This window comes from Drosophila gunungcola (genome assembly GCF_025200985.1).
Source record: "Drosophila gunungcola strain Sukarami chromosome 3L unlocalized genomic scaffold, Dgunungcola_SK_2 000002F, whole genome shotgun sequence".
Lineage (NCBI taxonomy): Eukaryota > Metazoa > Arthropoda > Insecta > Diptera > Drosophilidae > Drosophila > Drosophila gunungcola.
The window spans coordinates 662,096-682,280 of NW_026453178.1; the positions used below are offsets into that span (position 1 = coordinate 662,096).

Below are 20,185 nucleotides of genomic sequence, written 5' to 3' on the forward strand. Positions count from 1 at the left end.
TTCAGCAAGAGCAGAGCAGAAGCAGCAGCAGAAGCAGCAGCAGAAGCAGCAGCAGAAGCGACTGCAAATTAAACCAAATAGTTATATCATGCGAGTAAATCGCTGTGGATATCGCACATACGCCCCGTTGACCGCAGACTCGAGTCGCAGCTACTTACACGCCACGCTCATCGCTCCGGGCATCAGTACGCGCCCAGTGTTCAGCCACAGCAGATCGTGAATGTGAACGGATATATATATATAAACATATAGAGTGTGTGCATACCGATGTCTGTGAGATAGGTCCAAAAAGCACACAAGTATTTGCACATCCCAAAGGAGGGGGAGTGAAACACGACTTCCTGTCCCCGTACACGTGCTGCATCGTCTGCGGCCAGGATCTAAAAGCAAAAACTCCGACTCCGACTACGTCTCCGCTTTTTGTGTGCTCGAACTCCAATCAGGAGCCGTTTCGTCTAGTTTTTTCGCACTTCTTGCCCCGGCTGCCGCCATGCATTCGCCAACAGCCAAAGTGTCGGGCTTCGTCGTCCTGATGATTGTGCAAATAATCTTCCTGGTTCTGTTCTGGCTGTTCGTGCGTTACGAAAAGACCGCGCTGCCACGGGCAATCGACGCCGAAGACGCTGGATCAGCAAACGAACACGTTTCCAAATATCCGCGTGAGTAGCAGGGATTTTGCCCCCATCCTCTAAAAATGCCTTTAAAAAACTGTCAATTTTGTGCGGGGCATCTCCATTTCTTAAGACTTTGTATGTTTTTCTGAAATTTGTATATAATTAAAATTTGGTAAAATACATTTTAAGGTTAACCAAAACCTACACCCAAAAAAAAAAAACAGAAAAGTTACCGCCCTATTTTTAAGGCACATAAATTTAATTTTTATACTCATTCTAATAAGAAATTGTTCATAACCAATAGTTTAAAATTGATGTAAAAACAGTTTAGTTTCTATGACAGTTTTGTTTTTTTTTGTGTGTACATTTTTATGGCTTTTCACAGATTTTCAGTCTTTATCTTGTTTAAATCATTTGACGTGTCCGTTAGGTGTCAAAAATTTCCTTATGTTTTCTATTAACATCGAGAGAATTTATTTCATTATTATGATATTAGCATATCGATATGCATATAAAACGCCCAACTTTTTAAAACCTTCAGATTAAAATTTGCGAAAAATTTTCGTTTACCAAACTGTTTTTTTATAGGCCATGCATTTCAAGTATTCTTCTTTTGTTTAATTAGCCAGCTTTGGCTAATAGACCACTAAATTTAAATATTCTCGGCAACAGTTCACAATTTCTGACTTATCAAATTATTATTTATTTACAACTTTGGCCGAGATATCATTTAACTCTTTGTATTTTTGCAATATTTTTCTGTTTGGTTAATTAGCCCGCTTTGTCTAATAAAAGCCAGTAAAACTAAATATGCATGGCAACAGCACAAACATTTCACTCTGACACATCAAATAAAAAAAGTTGTTGTATTTGTTGGAGAATTAATTTGCGTAGCACCCCCCAAAAAGTGCAACTGTTGTGTGCGGAAACTTGTTATATATTTAGATTCACCCCTCTAAAATAATAGCAAACGTGCAAAATATCATTTGTAGTGTTTGTATTTTACTTACATTATTTCCATATTATTGTAGCTTTTGTTTGTTTTGAAGTTGTTGTGCATAAATTGGCAATGCAATTTAACCCCTTGGCAAATGTACAACTTTGAATACTTTGAAGTGAACAGCAACTTTATATAAATAAATAAATATCAAGAGTCTTATTTTAGACTTGCTCTTTAAAATTAACCGCAAAGATGTGATAGTTCTTATTTTTGGTTGAATCTGTAGTTTTTACCTATTTTTATTTTGTCTAATTTGCCACATAGGGCTTATAAAAGGTACCAAACATGATGAGACTTGGCACTAGCTAAACCTTTTCGTAAGTTTTATAAACCATATTAGATTTTTGTTTTTGGGCAGTGACTCATAAAAAAAGAATTAATTGCGGCAATAATAAATTAAGAATTTATTATGTCATTGAAAAAACGTTTGATCTTAGGCCGTTTCAATGTTTATGAATTAATAGTGAACAGATAAGATCAGAGAACCCAAACAAATAACCAAGAAATGTATAAATCAATTAAGAAGTGTATACTTAAATTGAAGGCAATATTATCCAATTGAAATGTATATATTTCATTGATAACCGAGTAATTAAAATAGTAGGAAACTCTATGCATAATGGTGGAAAACAATTAAAAGGACACCAAGTCGAAGCTCTAAATCATAGCCCACATAAAGCTATTACCCATGCTGCCCAAAATATAGATATATACTCTAGTCCTGCTAAATTTTTGGGGGCGGGGGGAATGCGAAGGATTCAGGACGAGGAGCAGGACCCGCATTGTTTGCCAAGTGTTGGCGGGTCATAAATAAATGAAGTTCTTTTTCGCACAGTCTCCGCAGTCTTTTGGGTCCCGTGGCACCAATTCCATTAATTACTTCTGCCACTAGAATACATGTACATTGCACGGGGTACATTGTGCCGATCCTATCCAAACCGAACCGAACTGAGCTGAACTGAAGCCGAACAATGGGACACACACGCGCACAAATGAATAATTAAAGTCATTAATTTCAATTTATGCAAATGCGTCTGTAAACAACTTGTTGCAATTCATAATAAATAAATTAAACCGTATTTCACACTAATTGCACCCGCGCGGGCACACATACGCACACAGGGGATATTTGTGAGGGGGTATAAAAGTGGGGGCATTGGCGATTGGGGATTGGGGATTGGCTAATTGGGTGGCAACATGGACGTCTTGGTGCCCTGGTGACATCAATCTCAATGCAATTGACTTTTGGCAGCAGACAATTGGGCGGTTAATTGAAACGACTTGACTCTAATAATTGGCATCCCACTTGGCCAACTCCACTTCTCCTTTGCCCACATTAATTCTTATATCTCCGCAGAGTTCCAGGATATCCAGGTGATGATCTTCATTGGCTTCGGCTTCCTGATGACCTTCCTGCGGAAATACGGATACAGTGCCACCGGATTCACCCTGTTCATGGCCGCCCTTGTGGTACAGTGGGCCGTGCTGATGAAGGGATTCCTGCACATGGAGGGCGGCAAGATCAGGTGAGCTCCTTTAGCTCGACTTCAATTTATTAATTGCTTGGCTTTGAGTCCAGAGCCAAAATGACAGCCGTCAGGGCAAACAAGTTTGCGATGTGAAATGAAGAAAAATACCCCGAAGCTGGAAATGAATTCAAGCAATTACTTTAAATAAAGAAGTCAACCTGAGAAGGTGGAGGCTTCCGGGTGAAGTCCTCTACTTATGCTAAGTGAAATGGGCAACAATCCCAAGTCAAACGGCAAACAAAGGGACGAGCGGCTGTACAAAAAAGCCAATGGTGCTGACAGTGAAATGTACTGAAAAAATTTATATTAGTATCACAAAGAAATTTTAAAATTTTGAAAGGTGTCTGAATATATATATATATAAAATATATTTTGACTGATGAATTAATTTCGAATAACCATGTTTTATATTTTACTGCATGATTTTACACAGCTTTATTAGTGATTTCAAAACCCTTAACATTTCTGTGACACCCCAACATAAATTGCATTCGTAGCGTAAAGAATATGATACTGGATTTTCATTATAATGATTTTCATTTCACATTAAAAACAATTTTAAAAAACTTTTTTGTTTCAAGCCAATTTCCATTTTATCTTGCTGTGCAGAAATATAAACTGCCTGCAAATGCTTTGAAATGTATTCCATTTCATTTGGCGGCCATTTCTCGGTTAAGATGTCGCCATTTTTTATGCGTCAGAGGGCGTGTCACCTGTCGCACTTCCTGTTCATCGCTCCCTTTCCTTTTTGCGCCCACAGCCTCTCCCTGGAGAACATCATTGATGCTGATATTGCTGCCGCCGTGCCTCTGATTAGCATGGGCGCCCTCTTGGGCAGGACCACGCCCATCCAACTGCTGTGCATGTCCATCTTCGAGGTGGCTCTTTTCGCGGCCAACGAGTACCTGGCCCTGCATGTTTTCAGTGTGAGTAGTAAAAGTAATTAACTTAAAATTTGTGAAATATTTATTTAAGTCAAATATTGTATGCATATTAACATGAATTTATATTTAATATTTGCCTAATTCTATCTTATGGACATACGCTCAAACAGGTTGTCACAAATGGGTCCTACCATATGCAAAGCAAATTAAACTGCCTTTTACATTTGGGATATAAATTTATTCATCGCAGGATGTAACAAAAATAAACAGATAATTTCCATAAGCTTTATTAGAGAGAATTAATAAATTTTAAAATAAGCGTCATAACAGAATATTTTGTGTATGACTTGATTGGCATTTTTCCAGCCGGAATTATCTTTAATGTTGTATATTTCAATTATTTGCATTTTTGAATATTCTAAAGCTAATTTTCCAGCAGCTTTAATTTATTCATGAACGCAATTTGCTATTTAGCAAGGCTTATGTTTCATTTGGTATAATTATTTAGTCTAGAATTGTATGGACCATTTTTCGTCCTAATGATCAATTGAAAAGATTGAAAAAATGTATTTAAATTGTATACAGTACTACCTTACCATGCAAACAAGAAAAATGACCCTAGAGTATTCAAGAAAAAAAATAAGATGAATTGGTGCCAAACAAATATTGAATGTTTTCGATTTGTTTCAAGTTTTGCTAAAAAAATATGTTAAAACTAAAACATTGTTTTGTCAAGCTTAGTTTTCCGTTTAAAGAGGCATTTTTAATCAATAATTTTCAGCTTTGTTGTTTGCGTTGCTTTGTACTTTTATTTTTTTTAAATTAAGTTAAATGAATCTATACATTTGCTATGATCAACATTTAGATAATTTTATGTAAATAATTCATGTTTCTTTTTGGCAGATCTGCGACTGTGGCGGCTCCATCACTGTCCACGCATTTGGTGCCTACTTTGGACTGGCGGTGGCTCTGATGCTGAGGCCCGCCAGCGACCAGAACGAGGCGGGAAAGCTGGAGGGCGCCAGCTACACCTCGGACATCTTCGCCATGATCGGCACCACCTTCCTGTGGGTGTACTGGCCCAGCTTCAACTCGGTGCTGGCCGAGGGAGCCGGCGGCGAGCGGGCTATTTTGAACACGTTCCTGTCATTAGCCGCGGCAACAGGTGAGTCACGTGCCCCGGCAATTAGCCGGCTCAAGTGGAGGCCAGCTGGAGGACATTCCAGCGTTCATCGTCCATCTCCTGACATATCCTCCAGGCCATCTTCGCCCACTCGAACATATCTTCACCCTTGGCCGGTTCACTCTCTTCGGGATCCTCAGGCCTTGTTAATTATAATGTTGGCGGGCCTATTAGCACGGTTCCCGATGAAATTGAAAAGGCTGGCAGGCAACTCCCCGCCGCTCTCCCCTTTCATACCTAAAAAGCCCTTTCAGAGTCCTTGTGCATGCGACTCACAAACTAATTAAATGTCAAATAGTTTCGTTAACACATTTGAAAATTTATTTTGAGCACGTAGCGCACATAAAAACGAACCGAATGGCAGACCGGCCAGCCTGTCCGGCATTTGCTTAGTCCTTAGTCCTTATTCAGTATTCTCTGGTCCACTCTGTCCGGTCCAGGCACATATAGAAAATGTGCTTAAAGCGGCAAAAGCAGCAGCCCGGGGTCGGGCTTTGCCTTGGTTGACTCGCTCGGTTAATGTAAATAACAAAACACAAATTAAATGTATACAAAGGACGCCCGCCAGCAACAGCAACAGCAACAACAACAGCAACAGCAGCAATAGCCGCAATAATAGTAGGGCCAGCAGCTGAGATAAGCCAAGTTGGAATGGGCGACACTTGGCTAACTGTGGCCTCAGTCTCGCCTGGTTTCTGCTCCGGCTATCCCAGCCATGGCATTAAAGCCCTCACGTTACGGCGGCGGAGGTAACACCTAACAAGGCACATGAGTTAGCAGGGGCTGGGCGAAAGTGCCGGCAGTGTAACCGAAGAAAGAAATACCCTACCAAATTTATTAAAACAGAAAAGAAACAAATAAAAAAGTATAAATAAAAGCGTAAAAACTAATTTTTAGGCAATAAATCAAATTATTTAGTTTATTTAAGCTGAAAGCTTTTTGAAGATTTGTATATTTTAAACTTTCAATAACAAAAATCGAAACATACGTCAAAACTTATTTTAAGAATCCAACTGCAAGCTTATTTTTAATAAACACAAATGCTTCTCATTAAACCATAATAAGATTATTGCTTTAACTAATTATAATTTTATACAAAAGTGTGTGTCAAATTAGAGATAGCTACGAATCAACCAAAGTCGAGTCATGAATATTAATAAATACTTTATTTTTTTTTAAATTGTAAAGTTATGTAGTCTAAAGTTTTTGCTTGTCTAAATGGTCAAGTACAATAATTTATTTCATGTCGACAATTAAACAAAGTATTCCTTCACTCGTTATTAAATGTATTGCAAACTTATAAATTCTTTTACCAAAGCTTGATTTGCTTTGTATTAAGGCCAAAAAACTCTTGACTCTAAGATTTTTCATTTTTAACTGCCCAAATGGAAAGCAAGCACATAAAGTCTAAATAAATCATATTGAGTATTTTCCAGAGTACCAATTGATAGCATTTTATTTTGATGCTTTGCGCAAAATATCTTTGCTCTTTGTGGAAGTACTTTTCCGAGAGTACATCTTAATTTGAGTTAAAAATTCTTGTCCCAATAAAGTGCATATCCAAATTTATTTGCAATTCATAACCGACCAGTTGAAACTTAATCAACGAATTCCAATCTGGGCGGCAGAATGGGATGACCCATGCCATAAATAGACATTCTAGAGTATCCTATTGGAAAGTGGGAGACTGGGAGCCTGGGTGGGCATTTTATGCGGAAGGATGTGCGATTAGTTGAGTCAACGTGCGGCTCCGTCCGTTGCAGTGGCCTACAGCCCACTACCACTTCCACTCCCACTGTCATTCCTCCCAACGTGTCCTTGTCCATTCAGTGGCCGACTGCTTGGCTCGCTAGTTGTTGCCTTAATTAAACTAAAGCCGGGGTTCAGTTCAATGCTGAAATTAGAGGCGGTCTGGTGGGTGTGGCTCACGGCCCATGTTGTCCATGCGGGCGGACATGCATGGCCTGGCCAGCAGGATTGGTTTTTGGACATCAGCAGGAGGGGACCGGATCAGACGACGCCATTTGGTGTCCAAATGCGGCGCCAACAGCAAAAATACGCCCCAGTTGTTGTTTTCACACCAGGCACAAAATGAGCCGGAGCGTCGTCTGGACCTTCTCCTGCAAAAGCACTGAAAAAAAGACATTTATTCGAAAAAAGACTAATACAAAATCAACCTTTAAATTATATTGCTTAACATTTTTAATAAACAAAGCCTCATATTTAAAATAAATTAAGTTTAAGGAAAAAAGAAGATAATCTAGCACACGCAGGTAATACTGTTATTTAAAAAAAAGATTTGTTGTACACAAATTGAGCACAATACATTTATAGAAACTTATCAATTTGCTTATCTTAAAAAACGCCCAGCTTTAAATGTAATTCAACGAAGCATTTATTTTAGACAAATTAAGGATAATACTTAGAGCCTTGATATAAAAATTGTTTTTATGAATTTTTATATTAAATTAAATTGCATTTTATAAACATAATTATGGCTTACAAATCAAGTTTAATTTAATATTCGTTTTTTCTGCAAATATTATTAGAATTTCAAGTTAAAAAATAATGGAAACTTCATATTTTCAACAATGTAGATATCATATCTGTAAATCAAAAGCAGAATTAATTTATTTTCTCCTGTGTTCTTAGGGCTTGAGCCTGGTTGGGTCCCCAGTATGGTCAGTTGGGTGGGCTTTTTGGGGGCGGAGAAGGGGGCGGAGGATGGAGGCTGCCCGCATTGGCCAACAATGCTGAGCACAAAACACATTTTACAGTCGCAAGTGACACCATTGGCGTTAATTTAAATTGTTTAATGTTTGAGCAGGAGAAAGCGGAGGCAAAAGCAAAAACAACAGCACCGGCAGCTGATGTCCTGAATCTCGGATGCTCGGATGTTAGGATGCCGTTGGCTTGGCTTTGCTTTAGTCCTCGAGCAGGACGAGGGCCGGCTGTAAAAAAGCTGTTTAATTGATTTTTAAGCCAGAATTTGCTGTTCTCGTTGTTTTGCGTCGCCCGGACAACGTCAAAAGCTGTTTTGAAATTGTTGCGGTTGCCCCTGACCCCCGACCCCCGTCCCCTGAAAACTGTCCCTGTATTTAACCAACGCTTCGGTTGAGATTTGCCTTACTTATTTGCAGTGGCCAACCGACGCCTGGCCCCAACTAATTTATGCAAATTATTATGGCTGCAACATATGCTCCGCCATAAAATGGAGATTTTTAAGTATTTAGTGTTATTCAGCCGAGATTTATGCTGGCTGCCGGTCATAAATTGAACGAGTCCTTGTTTAGCTGTTGTTGTTGTTGCGCTGTGACCAGCAGCGGAAAAGCGGAAAGGCGACAAAGCTCTGGAGGGGCAGTCGGAAAAGCCGGAAAATCCGAAGGGATCTGGCCACTGTCGTGTTTACATTTTTATTAGTTTTGTGTTTATTGCAAAAGTGCGGTTTAGTTCAGTTCAGTTGCTGTTCTTGCTGGTTGGCTGTGTCATTCCTTCTGGTCGAGCGATTAGCGATAGCTGCTTGTTGGTGCTTGGTAAACTTAAAAAGAAAGGTTTATAAATGCAAAGGACTTAATTCTGCAACATAGTTTGCTTTCTAGAGGAACAGGAAGTAAGTAAATAGAAATGAAAATGGACACTTTGCAAAGGTGTATGTTTCTTTTCAGTATTTTAAATTCTTTATAAATTCACTGATAATTTTATGTTTGTAAAGGAGTATTGGTATTATTACACTATTTTTTTTTCAAATTTATAAGGGTAACAAGGGTAAGACAAGGGTAAAGGTAACTAAAACGAATAGAGTAGAAATAGTTATTTTTTGATTCATTACAAATAATATTTTATGTAATTCATCTTTCGAATGATAATCACTTTGTTACCTACATTACAAATTTACACTTCATTCCCAGAATTTATGCCTCCTTAAATGCGAGCATTGGATTTAAATTTTAAGCTGATAACTCATTCCGTGCAGTTAAAAATGTGGGATGATTGGAGAGTTCATCCCACATTTTTAACTGCCACTCCCACCACTTTCCCGCACTCTAATGAACTAACCAGAGACTCATTCAAAAATGCATTAAAACCATGTAATTAAGGCAGGGCATCCAGGGCGCATTCGAAATCCGATGGCTGCATTCGAGCTGCCCGCCAACCATAAATGTGAGCCGCAGCCTCCCCTCGTGTTTTTGGCGTTTTTTAGCCGCGTTCCTTTCTGGGCCATCGTGCTAACCCCTCTTCGCCGATATTTTGCAGTGACCACCTTCGTTGTATCCGCGCTTGTCAGCCACGAGAATAAATTGGACATGGTGCACGTGCAGAACTCGACCCTCGCCGGCGGAGTGGCCGTGGGCACGGTGTGCAACTTGCTGCTGGGCGCCCATGGCGCCGTCTTAATTGGCATTATCGCCGGCACGGTCTCGGTGCTCGGCTATCGCTATTTAACCGTAAGTTTGGAAAGCTGAAACTAACAAAAAAAAAAAAAAAAACTCAAAACTCAAAAAGGGGCATTCCCATGGTATGTCCTCCATACAAGCATAAAACTCTCCATTCAAATCGCGCACCTGGAACTAGAACCAGTGCTAGTCGTGGCTTCGCTTTAATTAGTGCGCCTAGGAAAAATGCCACGCTAATGAGTAAAGTTTGTTGCCCGCCGGTCAGCCGCAGCCGGACTTTATCCCGCACTCCGGGTTTACCGTGTTCCCGTATTCCCGGATTCCGCCGGACCTGGATTTACATTTCCTACCACGCAGCACCTAAGTCCGTGATGTTCCCGCTCGCTGGAGCAGTACATAAATTTAGACTTTTCAAACGACACAGTGCCATGTTTCTCCCTGCCATGTTTCACTTTTATTTCATTTAATTCGGGCGCACTGGTCATTAAATATTTCAAATTTAGAAAACACATTTGATAGCCTGTTAAAAGTTTAAGGAAAATTTATTGCTTTTGGTATTGATTTTGCTTAAGACATAGTTTTGTTGGTTTCATTTTAAATAGATTTATGGATAGCAAAAACAGGAGGTACTTAGTATCACATTAAATTTAATATTTGATAAAACTACAAGTCTATTAAATAAATCAAAAATTTAATGATTATTTTGTTGGCACAGCTTTAAATATTTTACTTGCGATACGTGTTAATGGAGTTAAATAATACTATGAACGACTATTTAATTTAAAATAGTGAAGTCCTAGATAAAAGAAGGATTTAAGAATTTAAATTTTAAATTATTTAAATTTATGTAGCTTTAAAATCTCTTAAAAGAATTTCCTGCGCTAATGTACGAAAAATACTCACCATATTTGTATATATTAAAATATTTTATTGTTCTTATTTACTTTGTCTTTGGTATAAGAAATTTTTCATAATATTTTGACAAAAGCTGATTATCATCTTTAATCTCTGTGGCAGCCATGGATGACTTCTAATCTGAGGCTGCACGACACCTGTGGAGTGCACAACCTGCACGGCATGCCGGCCCTGATTTCAGCCATTGCCTCGGCCATTTACGCCTCGATGGCCACCGTGGGCGATTACCAATCCGAGCTGCAGGACATTTTTCCGGCCATGGTGGGCACCAACGGAACGGAGACCAAAATCCTGGGCGTGAGCATTCATTGCCAAGCACTGCATCGTTGGGTGCACTAATCCCGTTCGCATATTTTTTCACAGGGCTTGGGCCGGAATGCAACTTCACAGGCGGGCTACCAATTGTTTGGCATTGCTGTTACCCTACTCATTGCCATTGGAGGGGGTATTTTGACAGGTTTGTGTGACTTTTATTTTGCAACCTTAGAAAAAACCTCGTATCAAAAATTCTTTAAAGTTATTTTATAATGCTCCAATTCTTATAATTATGAAAGGCTAAAATTAGGTTTTATCAGTTTTAATAGCTACAGTGTGGATGAGAAAAAGATTTTTAAAACATAATGGCAGTAAGATTTTTTTTACATTCAAAGAACATTTTGTTTAAAAAGAGAGTCACAAATGCTTATCTTGAATGATGATACTTTAGAAACTAATCTAAAACTGAAAGCTACAATTTTTTTAGCTTTATAAGCCCAATTCCAAAAATGATAGTAAGTTGTGTAATTGGCGTTTACAGTTAAACTTAAGAAATGTTAAATTGTATTCACTTAGCTCATAAAATTGATAGATAATCTTAAAAGTATTTATAGTAAAGGGTCTCCAAAGGTATTAATAATTTATGACAACATTTTTATTTTCCCATCCATCCGAAACAGGGGCCGTCTTGAAGTACACCAACTTCCGGAACCTGAAGAAGGACGAACACCACCAGGACGAGCACTACTGGGAGGTGCCTGCTGTCGAGAACAAGGAGGAATAGTTAAGTGTTGTGCCTGCCAGATTGATTACAGTGAACGCGTTTCTAATGTGCCTTGTCTAACCACTTACGACGTACGACTACTTTATTATTTTATTTGCATTACCTTATTGTACGAAATGCACGCGTTGCCATTGTGCCTGCCCTCATCCAGCAAAAGTTTGCCAAATTGTTTGCCATTTTCGTTTGCCTCGCTTTGCACTCGCAATTCGCTGATTTGATTTGCCGCCCTTTTTTGCAGTGAACTAGAAAAGGTTGACGAGCTTTTGCTGTAAGCTAAATAAGCCAATGCCAAGCCAAAAAAAAACACCCAAAAATAGAGCCAAACAAATGCAACAGCAGCAGCCATGGGAATTGAGAAGCCCAGGGTCCTCTGGCCAATCCTTTTGTTGTCCTTGCCTGCTTCGCTTAATTTTTGTAGACATTTGTCGCATTTAATTAAAAACTCCAACAATTTACACATTTAATTAGCCTCGAGCACTGAAAACAGAAAATGCTAAAGAAAAAAAAAAAAAACCAAAAGAAGTATTAGCAATAAAAATATTTTAAATGTGACACTCTCCTTAACTCCCTCTGTATATTTCGCATGCCGGTCGCAATTTTTAATGGAATTAAAATCATACACATAAAATCCAACAACGAACGCTGGCGCTCAAAAAGTTTAAATATGCTCGCCAAACTTTTGGATGACGACGCCGCCAACTCGAATTCCCACTCTGCCGCCAACTTTAATTGGCGCCCATTTCTGTTGCGCAACTGGAATGCAATTGTCCCCGCCAACAATTTGTATGTGCGCGGAGCTCTGCACTAGGAGCCGCTAATTAAGTGGCCCAGCACAAAGTGCCGGCTAATTAGCCGACTTTTGGCCAAGACACCGCGATCCGCGCTCCAATCCGATCAGATCCGATTCGGTCCGGTCCGGTCATCTTGGCTTTCTTGGCTTTCTTGGCTTTCTCAGCATTTCCTGGACAGCTCAGCCGGCGATTAGGGCACCTGGCCCCGATGGCCACTAATCGCCGGACAAAAGGCGGACCAGCAGGAATAATGCCTTTCAAACGACTCCTCGGACCGGCGATAAGCTGGCGGCCAACTACTTATGTTGGCTTTGTCACCCCACAGACGGACAAACAAAGCCCCAAAGGCAAACAATTACCGGCAAAAGTTCAACAAGTTTCAATAAAATTGTCAGTCAACGTCTTTGGTTTCTGGTTTCTGGTCTCAGGGTTCGGGACTTAACTCATTAACAGCCGTCAAGATAAGCTATTAAGATTGTACATCAATCGGGACGGTTCCAGGGTTTAGTTTCACCAATTCTAATAAAGCACTTTTTGTAGAACTATTAAAAGCCTTAAAAATAATATATGTATATTAAACAAATTTTAAAGAAATTTATTTAAATAGTTGACTTTAAATGGTTCAGCACATTTTTCAGACAGATAAAAAGACCATTCTTTCAACTTTTTATGGATTTATAAATACTTCCTCTTTTATTTATTATAGAAAATGTGATAAATAATGGCAAAAAGTTTAATAAACTTTTTTGACTCATTTTCAAATGTGCAAATCGGGTACCATTATTTGCGAAATAAAATCAAATTGAATGAATGCAAAAGCCAGAACATTCCTATAGTTGGCCGAAAATCAATGACATTTTATGACTGTCAATAAAAGTTTTCTACAGCAATAAAGGGCGATTTTCCAATGGGAAATTCTCGACATAAAATTCCCATAATTGGCTTTCGTATTTCGTTCATCCAGCGACCTGCCGAAAGTATCTGGCCCTCAGATCTCAGATTTCAGATATGACGGCCAGTAAATACGGTTCTAGCCTACTGTTGTCCGGACTAAGCGGCCTAAAGTTCCACGCCGACAAGGCCGAGTAGTCAAATGAGTGGCCAGAGTCTGACTGCCAGACCAGTCTGGCAGGTCCTGGGAAAGGACTCCGACTCCAACTTCGACAGGAGGTAGAACAGGGGACAGAAGACTGAGTAGATTGTGCAATTTGGCAAAGTATTCCCCGGTGCACCGTTCCACTCTTTGGACGGGACGACGTAGACATCTCTGTCTCCCCATTTGTGGTTGTGTTCGTGAATGCACTGGGAAAAATATAATAAAAATAAGGTTGCTTATATTGTTATTCTATGCTTGTAATTTGTTTGAAAACAAACTATTGCAAGTGTTATGGCTTATCATAACTTTGTTAGGTTACTTTTGTTTACTTACTAAGGTTTTATAAAAATAACCAACATTTTTTTAGAATACTTATTCTATAAAATTTGTGGAAACTAATATAATACTTAACATTAATATATTTTAGCTGCGATTTTAATTTGAGATATTTGTTATAAGAAAATTTAGCATTAAGCATATGAGACGCTTATCACTTTATTTTCTATCCCTTTTATTTTAAACTTTGATTTTAATTTGAGACTTTTGTCATAAGAAAAATGAACTTAACGTATACAACCAGTATATAGAGGCCGAAAATTATATCCTAATTTTTCTTTCCATTTTAATCATTTTTTCTCGCAGTGCTCACTTGTGCCCCTGTCCACATCTAAGTGCTGTTTTATTGCATGTGGTTGGCTGGTCGCCTGCCTTTCTTCGAGGGTCGTGGTCATGTGCCGTTTGGCGAATGCCCGTCCAGACCGGCAGACACTCACACGTCCATAATAATAATTAACAGCCTGAAACTGAAAGGAAAATATGTCGCCAGTCCCACTTTCGTACCGATAGCCCGACAATCCCTCCCCTTTGAGTTCTTATGTTCCACCAAGTATGCAGCATATTTTATGCATGCCCGCCGCTAAAGGACAACTGTCGACAACTGCGGACTGTCGCCTGTGACACGGCTGCCATAAAAAGTGCAGAAACAGGAACAACACGAACAACACGAGCAACAGCAGCAGCAGGACTGCAATTAAGGCAACTTTAAGCGCGTTGACAACTCTGCCGGCAACCCGACATTGACTTTGTACTTCCCTTAGCCTCCTTTCAGCCCCCTCAAACGTTTGCTGCAACAAATTGTTGGCCATAGTTCTTTCCATTGTGGAGCTGCCTTTTGCTTTTGCTCCGGAATGTTGGACAAGCCGAGCAGCTGGGGATTTGTTGGCGTTAGTGTTAGTTTTAGAGCTCCTTGTTCTCGTTGTTGCAGGAAGCCTCGAACTTGGACTCGGAGACGAAGCCGGAGACGGAAGCTTGTACAGCATTTTGCAACAGTCATTTTTTGGGTGTTGTTTCCGCCGGCGCTGACAGTTTCCTCCTACTACTACTCTCTCGCCGAAACTCCACTCCACTCCACAACTTTTATGGCCCGACAAATGGCCTGGTCTTGGCCCGATTTGAAAGGGTCGCCATTCGGTTAATGTTTCATCGAGGATCGGGGCGTCCTGCTGACGTGGGCCACTTGCAAAATTCATGATTTACGTTTAAGTGTCATTGGTGTTTAATTATTTAACCAGCCACGGGTCGTTTAAGCCGCCTGTCACCCGGGGAATCGGCCGCGTTGCAGGTGCCCCAAGAAATCCACGATGCGAGCACTCACGTGCGCTGTGAGCTGTAGAGGCTTTGGACTCACTCTGGCCGGACTGCTGCCCCTCAACGCGCTTTCCATTTCGTTGCGAGTTACACACACAAAAACAATAAAAGAGTAGGAATTCATTTCCTAGAACAAATATGTTCAAAATATTCTTACATCTTTAGGTAGGTATCATTTTAATGTCTAGTGGCCAACAAACACTTATCATTTTTACCAAAACCAACACATGTTTGCTTTCTTTATTTATTTAACCATTTCAAAGTAATAAGCCAAAGTATCAAGACCAAATTGTTTCGGAATTTCAACAAAACGAGTATTATTACTCATCAATTTGATTGCTGTGTATATCAACATTACTTTTTGTATGTCTACTTCAAAATGATACTAAAAACAAATATATTTATTAAGATTATCAACTTTTTTCATCGTTTCATATAAGAAACTTATTACTAATATTTTCAGATTTAATATATATATGAATTGTCTTATTGTCACAATTCAAAACTATATAATTGAAAATTTAATACATTTTTCTTTAAAAAGATATAAACATGAACTACGATTATAAAATAATACAATCTGACAAGCCAATCTGGAATATGTTTTTTATTGTTACACATATAAAAATTGTTTGTTATTTTTCTGATTTTATCCCAACTAGTTAAACTGCTATTTTCAAAACCCCATTAAATTTATGAAAATTACTTTATACTTAAACTTATAATAAACTGTTTGTAAAATATTTATATTTTAAATAGCATGTGATAAAATTTTTTTTTTAAAGTCAATCAAACGATAACCGTAGCCTTGAGCAATTTTTCTCAGTGCATTACCATTCGACTGCCGAAAATTCGAGCGTGTTTCTTGGCTTGCTTACATAAATATGAGCACTGGGCACGCAACGATGGGAAAGTGGATGGCGTACGGAGAAAGGGGACCTAGGGGTTCCGTGAAAAGCAGACCCTGCACAATTTGCAATACTCCAGGGACTTTTCACTCCGCTGCCAGTTGATATGGATATGTCTGTGTTGGCTTTGGCCGGGGTTTTTCGGCAGGAATAAGGGGTGGGTGGACAAGTACATATGGGAGTGCTGAGTGCGTCGTCAGGTGAATGAAATTCGGGGTGGTGATGGTGGTGGTGGCTCGACTCGACTCCCTTTTGCATGCCCGGCGCACATTCCGTGGGCCAGTGTCAGGGCAACAAAACGTTCAGAAAAGTGAAATTAAATAAATTTTATAACATAATTTACGCTATCAAAACATGCACTCCCCTGGCGCCCCGAACCCACTGCACTTGTCTGGCTCAAATGTGTGTGCTTGTGTCCTGGGACCTGCAGTAACCTCCTTCTTCGCCCATAGCCCCTCCTCGACCAATTTTTTGGCACTGCCGAGAGCACTGAATTGTAGGCTTCAATTAAATGTTAATTTTACAGAGCTTAAGCATGAAATTCGGTTTTATCCGGCGGGGATGAGGATGGCGCTGGCGATGCGGCTTCCACATTTTGTCGGCAGCTTTTCATTAAGGCACTGTGTATAAAATTGTGTATTTTATGGCTGCATTTTAATCTTTTTTATTGGCAGCTCACTTTTCAGGCACACGAGCTCATTTCTTTGCTGCCAGCTTACCTGGCGGAAAGGTGGCTTAAATATGGCGCTGGAGGGCTTTCAAATGCTGCCAATAAATGAAAGGAAATTTTTTAATACAAGGAGGCTTTCATTGGAAATATGAAAATTAGCCTTTTGCGTCATACTTTTAATATCTTGAGTTTATTGATATTTTGTGTCTTGTAAATCGGAAAGTAATCTGTATAAAATTCTTTCGGGGTAAGACTGTTGACACAGCGTTTTCATTTTACTGCTGAATTTTGTAGCATTTTCTACTGTTTGAGGCAAACATTTTAAATGCAAAGACTACTGCCAATTTGTTTCGAATTTTCCTTGTCTCTTTGAAAATTATTTTCCAGCTGCAAGCAATTTTTTTTTGGGACCCACTTGATGATGCTCGAGGGCAACGCTTTGCACTTGACTTTACCTTTAAGTCCAGCAATTTTTGCGCATAAAACATGTTGCAAATAAAATGCATTTGCCACTTGTCCGTGTCGTTTGTTTGTTGTTGCTGGTGGGTGGTGGTGGATGGTGGATGGGCGTGGACCTTGTCCGCCCAGAAACACATTCAAAACACGCTGCGAACTTGAATACGCTCGAGTGTTCATAAAAAAGCAGACCCATAAAACCCATATTGACGGGGGCTTGGGTTCGTTTCAGTTTGTTTCTGCACAAAAAAATAAAGAACGGGAAAAAAGGAACCATTGTAATAATGTCCAAAAATATGTTACCAACACGTGTAGCCTGGCATGCGAAAAAAATATGGAAAATAAACGAAATGTAAAACATTCTCTGGCGACGGGGATGCAGCAGTGGTATTTGCTGCCACGTAAGCCTCCTTTAATCGATGCAGCCCCGTGTGTTTTATATAAAACGATATTTTATTTAACGCCAGCAGCTAGACAGTGGGGCAGACCAAAGGATCCGTACATCCCTGCCTCTTCCCTTTCCAGTTCCAGTTTCAGTTTCAGTTTATGCTACAGCCATCGCAGCCATCCAGACAGACAATGTCAATGCACAGGCCGCTTTCATCATCGCCCAGGGGACGTTAGACGGGGACTCTGAGCCGGCATAAAAACATAAAAAATATGCTGACAATAAAAATTTGTTGAGCGGCTCAGCAGCATGCAACATGCTGTTGCACGCCGCCGCCAGCAGGTCAGACGGAAGTCACCCACACGGTTCACCTACATATGGGGAAAAAACGGATGTGGGCTTACTGGCTGGGCAAAAAACGAAGTTAAGATACCCTAACGGATGAACTTAATAGTTACTTTAAAATCTCTTAAGTGTAAAATACATCTTAATCCAAATTGTTTACTTTAATAACTTCTAAAGGGTAATGACTACTTTATAATTAATTTGGAGCTTTTGGAAGTTTAAAGAAACAACAGATTTATTTTTACCTAACACCAATCCATAAAAAAATTACGAATAATATATCCTTATGAATTTTTTAAATCTTAATAAAATATAACTTATTTATATTAAAGAATTCGAAGGACCTATTGCAATTTTACTTTTAAAGAAACCACAAATATATTTCACTTAAAAAAACCTATAACATACAAAAAAAAATAATATCCTTATGGACATTATACAAGATAAATAAATAAATAACAATAAAGTAAAATTAATGTTGAACTTTAAATTTAAATATGATAAATGATTATTTTTGAATAAATTACATGGTTTACTCTTGTTAAAGTCAAATGGATATAGCCAATTATAGCTGTTTTTAGTATACTATTTTTAACGTTTACGTTTTTAAATTTAAATGGAGTAGTTTTTAAATACTTACATTAATTCTTCAACATGTATCCATACTACATGAATACTTTAAGCCCCTACTTTATACCTTTTTACTCCCAAACACCATTAGTTCAGTCAGAAGAGTAATCTGCGGCACCCTGCCCTCAGGAGATCAGTGGAAAAAGTCTCTCAGTTCAATGGCTGGCGGACTTCAATGGAGATGCAATAAAAAGCGCGGAATTCGCCAGTGCAATAAAATAGAAACAGCCGTGCCTAAAAACCACTCAAGCATACACTCGAGCCTGGGCAGTGGGGATTGGGAAAGGGCCAAGGGGAAAGGGCCAAGGGGAAAAGGGCCAAGGGGAAAAGGGGAAATCCCATCTGGCGTAGTCAAAAGTTACGAAATCGGGCCGTGAGTGAATGCCAGGGAAAACAGACATTGACTAGGTAGCGAAAATAAAGTCGTAAACCTGAAATAAGCCATCAATGGCATTAAAACCCCGGCTCTGGCGACACAACACACATACACACACACAGCCCTTTTACAGCGCTCATCATGTGCTCCCTGCCCCGTGCCACGCCCCCAATCCCGTACGGATATTTGCCGCCTTATCCTCCATTTTTTTTGGGAACAGCAGCAGCGACGCCGTGTTTCATTTGTCAAAGTGCTTGGCGGCTCACAGAGTTCTCGACGGCATGACTGCCGCTTTTTGTGGCTTTTACGTATGGGTAATCTTATAGGCGGGCATTACTCATACGCTCAAATCACGCTGACTTCCCCCCCCCCCAGCTCCCTTTTCCCTGCCACATTTAAAGTTTCCTGATTACATTGCAAATTATATAATTTCGTTGTTGATTTTTGGCCAAAGAAAGTTTTGACATCCGGAGGCGGAGGCGGAGGTGGAGGTGAAGGCGGAAGTAGAAGTAGAATGGGTTTGGCCCACTTTCGTGGCGTCATCTTATTTAAAAATCAATATTTGCGGTGATACGTGTGCGGCATATTAATCATACGCAGCGTTGTCCCAGCCAAGACTTGTCTGTGATTTCTTTTTACCCAGTCAGTTTGCACCCAGCAATTTTCCTCCCTCTCACAGATATCATTTTAGACACTAATAAAAAGTTTCGACTGCAATACGTGTGCGGCTTTTGGAGGACTGAGCTGAAAGTCTACCACCACTACTATTAGAATGTGAAGAGTCGCCGACTGAAAACGAGATGAGATGAGATGGCGCACCACACTTTCGCCTTAGTTATAATAAGCAAAGTTTTCTGCTGACTGGAGTTCTTTTTTTTTTGGGATAATCAAGTCGGGTTAAGTGCGAGTCAAGTCCGATGTCAAGGCTAATAAAGGAAGAATCAACAGTGGTAATCTCGTATTCCCCCAAGGAAATGAACTCTCTGACAAGCAGCTGAGCAGGAGGAAATATTCCATTAATATTCCCGCACGGCAAGAGATTGCACAACTTTTGACCATACATCCAAGCGCTGGTCTACCATTAGGAATTTTCAATATTTGCCGTGTCATGTTCTCTTGGTCACCTGTTCTGCCGTTCGCACAACTTCATATGGATAAATGAAGACATTAGCAGGTGGCCGGTTCCGTTCTGGTTCCTGGAAAACACAACAAACACCCGACCACACCTCCGTTCATAATTGCCAAGCCGCAAATTAGTTTTATGCGATGCCGCGGCTTAGGTGCATCACTGAAAAAAAAATAAAAATGTGTGATTTGTGA

At 39.7% G+C, this 20,185-nt stretch overlaps 1 protein-coding gene across 2 annotated transcripts; it reads left to right on the forward strand.

The window, feature by feature from the left end:
* Positions 1 to 60: 60 nt before the first annotated feature.
* On the forward strand, positions 61 to 12,748 carry LOC128257522 (ammonium transporter Rh type A). 2 transcript variants are annotated; one of them, XM_052988572.1, is made up of 9 exons: positions 61 to 659; positions 2,972 to 3,140; positions 3,904 to 4,069; positions 4,931 to 5,192; positions 9,465 to 9,655; positions 10,622 to 10,816; positions 10,883 to 10,976; positions 11,455 to 11,557; positions 12,216 to 12,748. In XM_052988572.1, the coding sequence occupies exons 1-9, from the start codon at positions 491 to 493 to the stop codon at positions 12,364 to 12,366; spliced, it is 1,500 nt and encodes a 499-aa protein (XP_052844532.1). In that variant the 5' UTR covers positions 61 to 490; the 3' UTR covers positions 12,367 to 12,748. The 2 variants fall into 2 exon arrangements, with proteins under 2 accessions (XP_052844532.1, XP_052844530.1); XM_052988570.1 differs by having other exon boundaries at positions 69 to 659; positions 11,797 to 12,748.
* The last annotated feature ends 7,437 nt before the right edge of the window (positions 12,749 to 20,185 follow it).

Bases quoted from the DNA above. Each gene is read 5' to 3' on its own strand.
- LOC128257522 (XM_052988572.1), top strand. From the start codon at position 491: ATGCATTCGCCAACAGCCAAAGTGTCGGGCTTCGTCGTCCTGATGATT. The intron at 9,656-10,621 runs GTAAGTTTGGAA...TCTCTGTGGCAG, and splicing joins TCGGCTATCGCTATTTAACC to CCATGGATGACTTCTAATCT. The intron at 11,558-12,215 runs GTTAAGTGTTGT...GCGCTCAAAAAG, and splicing joins GTCGAGAACAAGGAGGAATA to TTTAAATATGCTCGCCAAAC.